The 12,396-nt window shown below is 41.7% G+C and overlaps 1 protein-coding gene across 2 annotated transcripts in view; it reads right to left on the minus strand.

The window, feature by feature from the left end:
- The window catches only part of hcls1 (hematopoietic cell-specific Lyn substrate 1), a 47,296-nt gene that overhangs the window by 16,169 nt on the left and 18,731 nt on the right, over positions 1–12,396 (minus strand). For both annotated transcript variants that reach the window (XM_052033994.1, XM_052033995.1), the window contains exons 6-10: positions 12,087–12,141; positions 11,284–11,394; positions 7,835–7,945; positions 7,094–7,204; positions 5,541–5,596 (exon numbers count right to left, since the gene is read on the minus strand). In XM_052033994.1, coding sequence (XP_051889954.1) covers positions 5,541–5,596; positions 7,094–7,204; positions 7,835–7,945; positions 11,284–11,394; positions 12,087–12,141 — 444 coding nt within the window. The remainder of the gene's footprint in view (positions 1–5,540; positions 5,597–7,093; positions 7,205–7,834; positions 7,946–11,283; positions 11,395–12,086; positions 12,142–12,396) is intronic.

The following is a 12,396-nucleotide window of genomic DNA, read 5'->3' on the forward strand; positions in this document are numbered from 1 at the left end:
AGAGAGATAGGAACAGACAGACAAGGCGTTTACTTGGAGTAAAGGGAATTATGAGGCTCTCAGACAGGAAATTGGAAGATTAAATTGGGAACAGATGTTCTCAGGGAAAAGTACAGAAGAAATGTGGCAATTATTCAGGGGATATTTGTGTGGAATTCTGCATAGGCATGCTCCAATGAGACAGGGGAGTCATGAGAGGATACAGGAACCGTGGTGTACAAAGGCTATAATAAATCAAGTCAAAAGGAAAAGAAAAGCTTACAAAAGGTACAGAGAGCTAGGTAGTGTTAGCGATCTGGAAGAGCATAAGGCTAATAGGAAGGAGTTTAAGAAGGAGATTAGGAGAGCCAGAAGGGGGTATGAGAAGGCCTTGGTGGGCAGGATTAAGGAAAACCCCAAGGCATTCTACAAGTATGTGAAGAGCAAGAGGATAAGATGCGAAAGAATAGGGCCTATCAAGTGCAGCAGTGGGAAAGTGTGTATGGATCCAGAAGAAATAGCGAAGGTACTTAATGAATACTTTACATCAGTATTCACAACGGAAAAAGATCTGGGTGATTGTAGTGAGGACTTACAGCAGGCTGAAAAGCTTGAGCATGTGGATATTAGGAAAAAGGAGGTGCTGAAACTTTTGAGATGTACCCCTGGCTGCTGTGGGAGGCGAGGGAGGAGATTGTGGAGCCTCTGACAATGATCTTTGCATCGTCGATGGAGATGGGAGACATTCCAGAAGATTGGAGGGTTGCAGATGTTGTTCCTTTATTCAAGAAAGGGAGTAGGGATAGCCCAGGGAATTATAGACTGGTGAGCCTTACCTCAGTGGTTGGTAAGCTAATGGAGAAGATCCTGAGAGGCAGGATTTATGAATATTTGGAGAGGTATAATATGACCAGGAATAGTCAGCATGGCTTTGTCAGGGGCAGGTCCTGCCTTACAAGCCTAATTGAATTTTTTGAGAATGTGACTAAACACATCGATGAAGGGAGAGTAGTAGATACAGTGTATATGGATTTCAGCAAGGCACTTGATAAGCTACCCCATGCGAGGCTTATTGAGAAAGTAAGGAGGCATGGGATCCAAGGGGACATTGCAGTGTGGATCCAGAACTGGCTGGCCTGCAGAAGGCAAAGAGTCATTGTTGAAGGGTCATATTCTGCATGGAGGTCAGTGACCAATGGTGTACCTCAGGGATCTGTACTGGGACCCTTGCTCTTTGTGATTTTTATAAACAACCTGGATGAGGAAGTGGAGGGGTGGGTTAGTAAGTTTGCAGATGACACAAAGGTTGGGGGTGTTGTGGATAGTTTGGAGGGCTGGCAGAGGTTACAGAGGGACATAGATAGGATGCAGTGTTGGGATGAGAAGTGGCAGATGCAGTTCAACCCAGATAAGTGCGAAGTGGTTCATTTTGGTAGGTCAAATATGATGGCAGAATATAGTATTAATGGTAGGACTCTTGGCAGTGTGGAGGATCAGAGGGATCTTGGGGTCCGAATCCATAGGACACTCAAAGCGGCTGCGTAGGTTGACTCTGTGGTTAAGAAGGCATATGGTGTATTGTCCTTCATCAATTGGGGAACTGAAATTAGGAGCCAAGAGGTATTGTTGCAGCTATATAGGTCCCTGGTCAGACCCCACTTGAAGTACTGTGCTCAGTTCTGGTCACCTCACTACAGGAAGGATGTGGAAGCCATAGAAAAGGTGCAGAGGAGATTTGCAAGGATGCTGCCTGGAATGCAGAGCATGCCTTATGAAAGCAGATTGAGGGAACTCGGCCTTTTCTCCTTGGAGCGACAGAGGATGAGGGGGGACCTGATAGAGGTATATAAGATGATGAGAGGTATTGATCGGGTAGATAGTCAGAGGATTTTCCCCAGGGCTGAAATGGTGGCCACAAGAGGACATACGTTTAAGGTGCTGGGGAGTAGGTATACAGGAGATGTCAGGGGTAAGTTTTTTACTCAGAGAGTGGTGAGTGTGTGGAATGGGCTGCTGGCAGTGGTGGTGGAGGCGGATATGATAGGGTCTTTTAAGAGACTGTTGGATAGGTACATGGAGCTGAAAAAACAGAGGGTTATGGGTAAGCCTAGTAATTTCTAGGGTAGGGACATGTTCGGCACAGCTTTGTAGGCTGAAGGGCCTGAATTGTGCTGTCGTTTTTCTATGTTTCTATGTTTCTAAGAAGCCCTTGTCCATCAGAATGCCAACTCTGTATGCCCCTCCCTTCCCCTCTCTCCCCCCCCATTACAGTTTAACTATCCACGGGAACTCATCGGAAGGAAAGGAAGAGGAGGCCATTCTATTTCTTGAGCCTGTTCCACCATTCAAGACATCATGACTGATCTCTACCTCAATTCCTTCTATATGTCTCTGTAAAAATCCTTCATTCTCAGGTTTGATTTCCACTGCCTTCTGTGTAGTGATTACTGATTTTTCTCCTGAAATCCCAGTTCTAATCTTAAAACTGAGCCCCAAATTTCTGTATTCCTTTGCCAAGGAAATCATTTTTTCTGGATCTTTCACAATGAATCCTTTTTTTCCATTTTAAACACCTTGCTTTGAACTCTCTACTTCCTTAGCTTGCAGAAATGGAAAACAAACCACATGCATACAACCTTTTCCCCTCATTAACTCTCTGAGCATCTGTATCATCCTGGTGAGAGTGCACTGTACTCTCTCCAATGTATCCTCCCTAAAGTAAATGAAGGCAGTGCTAAAGATGATGGGAACCTCCCCAACTGAGCTCCTACCTGTCACTATTCTGCCCTTTCAATCTGTACCTTCCCAGACTTCTCTGCACAATTTACAGTGCCTCCTAATGGGGTGTTATCTGCAAATTTGGATATGTAAATTCACTGCCTGGAAATTGGAGTTCACCTCCCTTGATGCAATGCACACGTGCTGTATATGGGGCTAATGCCCATTTATCTCCCCCAATAATTTGTGAAAATGGGCAAAGAAATATTAAAAGCAGTGCTGTGCTTTCCGCACCAATTCACGTGCTGAGACGTGACCTACAGGGTTCTGTTCAGGAGCTGCAGCTGTACTACTGTCATTGCTAACATTAGGAAGTGACTCAGCATTAAAGAATGCTTGCCATGTACCCACAATACTGAGGCAGAAAAGGAATCGAGGAAACGTGGGGGATAGGAGGCATGGTGCACAACATTGATTCATCCCAAAGGGTGAACTGGCTTGAATGGCTCCCACACTGTGAGTGGTCCCAAGCCCCAGTCAGGTGCAAGTTGATCAAGGAACCAGTGACCACAGCAAAGAGCTCAAATCTTATTTAAATAAAAAGGTGGCAATCTGTGAAGGCAACACCAGTGATTAAGTCTCCATGATGCTGACCACTGGACACTGAGTCTGGGGGATACTGTGTACTAAACATCAACATGATAATGCTATCTCATTCCCAGACCTTGTGTGAGGTGCTCCTGTTTTCTTTTAAGTGAACACCAAAAGTCATAGGCTTCTGCCCGAAGTTTCAATTTCTGCCTGCAGTAGTAGAAACTAGCACTATGACTGAAGCCAGGTAAACCCTTATGGGAGTGTCCAGGGCTATTTCCCAGCTGGGTGCTTTTATGTGCGACTTGCATCTAAAGAAAGTGGGCAAAATGCTTCCATTTTCTAGGCTTCTGTTCTTTCATCTAAGTCATTGCAAGAGCTAAATTATGAGCAGGAGCAGAGCACTCGGTCCCTCAAGCCTACCTGGCCATTTAATAACATAAAGCTGAACTGATTGTAACATTAACTCTGCATTTCCTTTTCCCTGCAGTAACCTTTCATCCCTTGTTGAAATACCTTTCCCTTAAAAATATTCAAAAACTCTACTTCCACAGCTCTTTCAGAAAGAGATCCAAAAACTCTGAGAACCTTAAAACGTAGTTCGAGATTATTTCAACATCCATTTCATCAAGACCTTTCGGGATCTTAAATGTTTCAATCATGTCCCTTCTCATTCTTCAAAACTCCAGCCTAACCTCTCCAACTTTTCCTCACAGGACAACCTGCCCCTTCCTTAATCGCTGGTGGTCCTTCACAGATTGCAACCATTTTATTTAAAAAGATTTGAGCTTGATGCTGTGATAACTGGTGCCTTGATCAGCCTGCATTTCACTGTGACTTGGGGCCACCCACAGCATGGGAGTCACTCGGGCCAGTTCACCCTATGGGATGGCCTAATGTAAGGTAGATAGTAAAAAAATCTGAAGGTTTTTTCATGCAGTGGATAGTAAACCTTCTCTGAACTGTTTCCACTGCATTAACATCCACCTTTAAATAAGGAGACAAATACTGTACTCCAGATGTGAATGCAGTGCCCTCTATAACTGAGGCATAACCTCCTTACTTTTGTATGCAATTCATCTCACAATAAATGTAACATTCTGTTAGCTTTGCTGCACCTATATACTAGCCTTTTGCAAATCATGCACCAGGACACCCAGATTCCACAAAAATTCACACGTGATCAATTGGAGAAGATTCCCTTTACTACAGCTCTATCTGCTTCCACCAACCAATTTCCAACCCATATCACAAAGGCACCTCCAATTCTATTCTCTTTCATTATCTCGATTATACTTCTAATGCTGGGTCTCAGTTTAACATTTCTTGTGGCTACGCTGCTCCCTTTCTGTAGAGGGTGCAGAGGAGATTCACCAGGAAATTGCTTGGGATGGGGTGGTTCAATTATTGGGAGAGTCTGGAAAGACTGAGTTTGTTTTGTTTGGAGCAAAGAAGGCTGAAAAGGAACTTAGCAGAGAGGGAGATAGGGTAGATAGTAAGAAAGATTTCTCCATAGCATACATGTCTAAAACTAGAGAGCACAGGTTAGGAGCAATGGTTGGAGGTTTAAAGGCGATCTAAAGAAGATTTTTTTTTCACCCAGATGGTAGTTGAAATCGGAAATGCATTGCCTGAATGGGTGGTAGAGGCAGAGACTCTCACAGCATTTAAGAAGTATCTAAATAAGCAGTTGAATCACTAAGGCATAGAAAGGCTATAGACCAAATGCTGGTAAATGGAACTGCTATAGATGGGTACTTGATGTTCAGCATGGACACGTGCGCCGAAGGGCCCGGTCCTGTGTATATTTCTATGGCTTTATTACTATGAATATAACATGATGATGTCAGCCCAGGTCATTTTCTTAAGTCCTGGGATGGGGCTTGAACCCATGACCCTCTAAGGTGAGAGTACTACCATCTGAGACAAACTGACAGTCAAAAGCAAATTTCAATGTAAATAAAGGTGAAATTACTAAAGTTATGTGAATAGGAGGTACAAGGAGGCACACGTGTCCATGACCAGCAAAGTACTATTGCAGGTATGGCTTGTCACTGCCATGGGAACATGATGGCACCAGACTCACAGTGTTGTGAGTTGGAATATTGGTGTCTGTAGTTCATTGTAACACTGGGATGTAAGGATAAGGTTCACAGTGCTAGGAAGGAGGGGAAGCATTGCATAAATCTGCGACAATTCCTTGCTTTGTTACAGATAGTTGAAGTCTGCCTTTAGATTCTTTAAGGACCTACCTTGTCCATCCGGTCCTGCTGCACCCCATATTGCCCTCCGAACCCCTTGGCATAATCTGCAGAAGGAAGGTGGATAGAAGACAGATGAAGAACAATGTTACATTGCCAATGTACATACCAGTCACCAGGAGCAAGAACCCGTGGTGAACCAGAATGGCTTCATCAGACACTGAAAAGCAAGTGCAGGAAAATAGGAAGCCGAGTAGGCCATTCAGCCCCTCAGGCCTGTTCAACGATTTAATCAGATCATAACTGAAAGATATACCAACTCCCGATGAGCTGTTGTGTGTTCATCCTGCAGTGTTGTCATGAATGGCAGCTCTCTTTGGAAACTCAAGCTCAATCACTTTCCACTCAATCCCACCAGATGATACATTAACAGCCTCTTGAATCTATCCACAGATGAAGCAGACAATAACAGAACTCTGGTGGACAACCAATAATCCGTCTGTACAAAAAGGAATATAATAACAACTGGAAACTACAGACAAGTCACTTTAACATCAGTGATATGAATGATACAGGAATTTTTGATGCAGAAGTCACGTACTTAGATTTTCAATCGGCTGCTGATACCATCTCCTTCTCAGGCAGTCTGTCGCAACTGAGGTCTGGGGGTCTGCACTGAGCTAAAGAGAGTGATGGCGAGCATGATTGGCAATTAAGGAGATTCCCAAAGAGGACAAAGCTGATGTTTGGTGGGTGGTCTCATCCTGGAAAATTGTCTGGTTGTTAGAGTCTGGGGATATACCACAGGGGGAAGCAGGAAGTGGAGGGGGGAGGGAGTGTCTCCAGATATTCGTGATGCTCTTTGGTAGGAAAGTCAGAAATATCACAAACATCTTCGAAAATAAAAAATAGGATGGTAGAAGAGTAAAGGGATGTTACAGACCAAATCATTAAATATGGGATCATGTCAGCATAACAATTAGAAATGCTGATAAAATAGAGATTTATTTTTCAAAGGATAGAATTCTGAAGTTAGATGTTATATTAAACCTATACAGAGCCTGGTCAGGCTGCACTGAAGATGATGTGTCTATTCCATGAACTATAGAGAGGGCACAGGAGAAGGTACAAACAAAATTTACAAGGATACAGCAATTGAGAAATACTGAACAGGAAAGAGAAGACTCAATGGAGGCTTGAGAGAGACTTTTAAAGCAATGTATATGTTGGACACAGTGGCTGTTGAAAAGGTAAAAATCCAAAAGTTGAGGCCTTTTAGGAGAGACATCCCCTTAATTTCCTCTTGCTTTGATTCAGGGATACCTGTTCCTCTGGTTTTGCATACAAATCTGGGCGGACTGGGATGGCAAGAAAGAGTATGAAGCTGATTGGCCCACTGATGCACCCTACAGTAAGTGACTTCAATCATGGAGAAGTACCTCTTGTCTGTGGATGGGTGAGAGTGAGGGGATGGTGGGGACAGTCCCACCTCAATGAAGATCTCTCCTGTAATCTAATTTCTCCCCATTTTCTATAATATCCATTCTATAATATCCATTCTGAGAGTGTTCAGCAGGTCTGCACTTCATTCACTTGGCCCTCACCTGTCTGGGATTCATGCAGTTTCACCTCTTCCTTGTGGTCCCATCCATGGGCAGCCTGATCCTGGTGATCCTTCTGTACTCCAAACTTTCCTCCAAATCCTTTTGCATAATCTGCAAAGCAATTGCATTGATCCCATGGTTTTAGTGCAGAGGACCAGAGAGGGAGTTAGGTCAAGAGGGTGAACACTCAGATATTTCACCTTCTTCCCTGCAACCCTGGCCACGTTTTTGCAGGCACCAAAAGCGTCTTCAGGAGACAGATGGGAGGGAGTTGTCCAAAGGGTATTGAGAATAAAGAAATGAAAGTGTGATTAGGGGGAGTGGGATTGTAAGGAACTATGTAGTGTGTGAAGGTGAGAAGAGTGGGATGGCAACACACATCCAGCGTAAGTGGATGGATGGGTTGGGTGGTAAGATTACAAGATGCCATCCTGTGTGAGTGGAATGGGAGCAGTGGGATTACAAGACACTGTAATCCCACTGTGAAGTGGGGTGGTGGTGTTGGTGGGGGGCGGGGGGGTGGAAAAGTCAGATTGCAAGGTGCTACGCTTTGTGAGGTAGGGGTGAGGAGTAGGACTGCGAGTTGCCGTCCTATGTGAATGAGATGGAGGAGATGAGGAGTGGGATTGCAAGATGTCTTCCTGTATGAGGGGTGGAGATGGAGAAGGATTGAATTGTTTCATCTTGTATGAGACTGGAAGGCACCATCCCATGGGCAAAAAGTGTGCTTAATGGACATACCTTTTTGTGACTCGTGTTTCTCAGTCTCTCCTTTGTAGTCGTATCCCACAGCAGATTTATCCAGCCTCTCCTTTTGTACTCCATATTTGCCACCAAATCCTTTAGCATAATCTAAGGGAGAAGAAGATTTTCACAGGATTCTTAACCTGGTAAATACCAACTATGTTACACCTCCTGGTAAATATAGAGCATCACACACCCAGATAACTACAGGAAGTATCACACCCTGTGAGTAAATTCAGAGTTTTACAGCTCCTTCCCCACCCCGAAAAATAAAGATCAACCCCCAGCTGAATAGAAAATGAGACGTGGTCCTAGGGAATCTGAGTGAGTTCTACCCCAACTGCCCTCCAGGTAAATACAAACAGCACCACCCTTCCCCTTGTCGGATAAATAAAGAGAGAATCGTGCCCAAGGGAAACACAGAAAATATCTTACCCAGCAGAGAGGCTGTTCATTTCATTGCTGCTGGAATTCGGAAAGAGCTGTACTCACATCCCAGCTTTTTCCCTATGACCTTGCTAGTTATTCGTCTCCAAGTGTATAGATAATTTTCTTTTGAGAACTGATTCTACAGCCTTTCTGGTAGCTCAGTCCAAATCTTAAAAACATTTGGTATGAAGATATTTCGCCTCATTCCTCCTTTACTTATTTAGCCAATTATTTCATATTTGTCCCTTTTGTGCCCAATGTTCCACATTCCAGAAGTAACAGTTTCTCCATAATTTGGGATACCTTTTCTAAGGCTCCTCTGACCTATCCTGGGACAAAATCCTAGTTTCTCCAATCTTTCCTCATGAGCTCTCACATTCTTGGTATCATTCTGGTAAGCCTCTTTTGTATCAACTTCTAGATATTGATATCCTTCCTAAATTATTCACAATACTCCAGCTGAGACCTGATCAGAGATTTGTAAGGGTTTAGCCTTACTTCCTAATTTTTGTATCAATGTCCCTGTTTACAAAACCAAGTATTCCACACTCGGCATGGAACCGTCAAAGAATTATGAATATGTGCCCCATGTCCCTATCTCTCAAAATAGATTTATTGTCACTGCATATTTCTCACAAAGGCTAACATTGCACTTTTCCAACATTAAATATGCCATGTTTCTGCAAATCTGTCATTCTGACTATATCTTCTTAAAATTTACTAACCTACTCATTATCTACTTTAAAACTACTTATATCCTTAACCACAAATCGATTAAGCTACAAATGAAAAGCAGGAGCAATATCAGGGATAATATTAAAGGTTGTCGTAAGCATATCAAGGGCAAATGTCTGGGCAAAAATAATGTACAAGTAATATTTGGCAGAATATAAGCCCTAAAAAGCAAAAACTCTGCTTGAGAAATTAAACAACACTGATCAACGATAACTTTCTGTCTCTCATTCCGTATGATCAAGCTCCACTGTTTTTGCTTTGTGAACATGTAGAGCTTGATCACATAGACTGAGGGATATAAAAAACATGAAAGGGATATAAAGAAAGTAAGAGCTGCAAAACGGGACTGAAGAAAAGACTTTTGAGTGATACTGTGCGCCTCATAGTCTATAATGAGCATATTAAAGGAAAAGGTTGGCTGACAATAATAGGCCCCTTGCAGATAAAGACAGGTGATATTGTACTTGAAAATCAAGAAATTATAGACTTTCTAGAGAGCTACTTTGTATCTGTCTTCACAGGAAAGGATGGGGCTTAAGAAAGATATTAGGGAAACCAAAAATTCAAGGAAGGAACTAACTAAGTTCAGTAAATTAAGAAGTGGTGCTGAGTACATTAAGGAAATTAAAGATAGACAAATTTCCAGGTCCCCGTTATGAGTGAAGAAGTACTGTTGCTGAACTAGTCACAACCTTCAAAGATTCTTTTGATTTAGGAAACTTTGGAGTAGGAAGTTGCCACTGTCACTTCAAATATGTAGTAAGGGTAAGAAATATAAACTAGGAAATAAATGCCTTTTAGTTTAATGTAATTTGTGAGAAAGCTACTACAGACTGTTATTGAGGATAAAGTGAGCACTAAGACAAATTTGTACTGATCTAGAGTGATTATATGGGCTTGGAAAGGGTAAATGAACTTCCTTGAATCTTTTAGAGGAAGTATCTAATGTGCTGAAAAAAGAGTAGCTATGGTCAAAGAATCTTCAACCTGAAATGTTAACACTTTAATTTTCCACAGATGCTGGCTGATCTACTGCATGTTTCCAGCATTTTATATTTTTGTTTAAGATTTCCAACATCTGTGTTTTTTTTATTTTGAGTGACAATGGATGCTATTCACATGGACTACCAGGATGACTTTTAGCAATAATGGAATTGGAAGGACCCCTATTGGCTGGGATAAGGAATTTGTTTGTGGGGGGAGCGGGGTGGTAGGAAACAGAGAGTAAGTTAATGATAATGTGTTCAGATCAACCAGATGTGACTCATGGTATCTCCTGGGATATACATTACTCCCATAACTTTCAATTATATTTATAAAAGACTTTGATAAAGTACTAGAGAGCAATATACTGAAGCTTCCTGCTGATACTACATTAGGTGACAGGTAAATAGTGAAGATGAGAGCAGAAAGTTGAAAAGGGGTATTGATATTTTGGGTGAGTGGGCAAAGCTGTGGCAGACATAGTTTAAAGTAGGAAATGTGAGGCCATCAACCATGGACCGAAGAAAAATTGATTAATCTGTTTTCTAAATGGTGAGGGATTGAAAACCATGAAGGAACCAAAAAAAATAAAGATCTACATACATGAAAGTTAGTGGATTAGTACAAAAATCATTAAAAAAACCCAGTGGAGTAATGGCCTTTATGTTGAAGTTTTAGATCTAAAGGAGTGGAAGTTATATCAGATCTGCACAGATTGGTTAGAACCCAGCTGTGATATTGTATTCAGTTCTAGGAACTACATCCCAGCAAGTGATACACTAGTGTTGAAGGAACACTGCATCAACTCACTAGAATGATACTGGGGCTAAATAAATAAATTATGAGGTCACACTGCAGAAGCTTGAATCCTACTCCCTCAAGTATAGAAAATTAAGTGATGATATAACTGATATGTTTAAATTCCTTAAATAATTTGATAAAGTAAATAGAGAAAAGCATTTCCTCTGATGGGGGAGTGCAAAACAAGTGGAAACAAGTAAAGAAAGCCATTGAGTAGGGATGTTAGGAAGCATTTCTTCACACAAAGGGTAGTGGGAATGTAGAAATTTCTCCCTGCAAAAATGCGTTGAGGCTTCAAAATTTCAAAACTGAAACTGATTGATTTTTCTTATGTATTACCAGAATCAGAATCAATTCAGAGATATAAGGTTAAGATACAGATCAGCTATGAAAAGTCTTCAGGAAATGATGAACCCTCTCATGTTCCAGTGAAACAGGCTTATGTGTTAAGAGAGACCATTGTGTGAGTGGGCAGAGTATCTGTCTAATGAACTTGCCTTTTTGTGACTCATGTTTCTCAGTCATTCCCTTGTAGTCGTATCCCACAGCAGATTTATCTACCTTCTCTTTTTCTACTCCATATTTGCCACCAAATCCTTTGGCATAATCTAAGAGAGAAGAAACGTTAAGAGTATATCAAGTTTAGTTAAATACGGAGAGTACTATTACTACCTGGTAAATAAAGATGGTATCAGACCCCCAGGTAAATACAGAGAATATCAAACCCCACTAATAGTAAATACAGAATACCACATGTGTTGGGTAAAGAAATATATCACATCCCAATGCAAATGCAAAGACAATCACACCCCTGGATAAATACAGAGTATCACTTTAGTGGATAAATACAGAATATCACAGCCCAGATTAATACAGAGTATCATGCTCCTGGATAAATACTGGGAAATACCACACCCCTAAATAAGTACAGAAAGTATCACTCCACTGGATAAATGTAGAGTATCACAGCACTGGGTAAATATAGTGAGTGTCACACTGCTGAGTAAATAAATACAATATCACACCCTTGGGTAAATGAAGGAAGTATCACATACATCTGGGTGAATATAGTGAGTATCATATACCTGGGTAATTTGAGAGAGTATCACACTCCACCAAGTAAACATAGAGAGTATCAAACCCTTGGGCAAATACAAGGTCTCATCCATTCCTTGGGTAAATACAGAGCATATCACATCGCATAAAAAGAATGCTGACATGGATCTGATCCTGTGTGGAATTTGGTATTCTTTTCCATGCTCTCTCTTCCCTCTTTAAGAGGGAGAAAGGTATGGTTTACCTTTTTGTGAAGCATGCTTGTCCACTTCTCCTTTGTACTCATACCCCATGGCTGACTGCAAGAGAGAGTGAAAGGACTGAGTTATCATGGAAATAATCAAGTATCAAGTCAACCTAGAAGGAGCAAACGCTTAGGAAAGTAAACGGGCTGTTGATCCAATAATTTCCCCACCTTCTATTCCTATCCTTCACCTCAACCTGCTCACATTCTCTCCATAACATCACTGCCTCATAATCTTCCATTGTTACTATGTTCAGCCCAGTATATTAATACAAATTGTTATTTATGTGTGTGCTCCTTCAAGGTTGTT

Source organism: Pristis pectinata, chromosome 19, assembly GCF_009764475.1.
Source record: "Pristis pectinata isolate sPriPec2 chromosome 19, sPriPec2.1.pri, whole genome shotgun sequence".
In the NCBI taxonomy this organism is placed as follows: Eukaryota; Metazoa; Chordata; class Chondrichthyes; order Rhinopristiformes; family Pristidae; genus Pristis; species Pristis pectinata.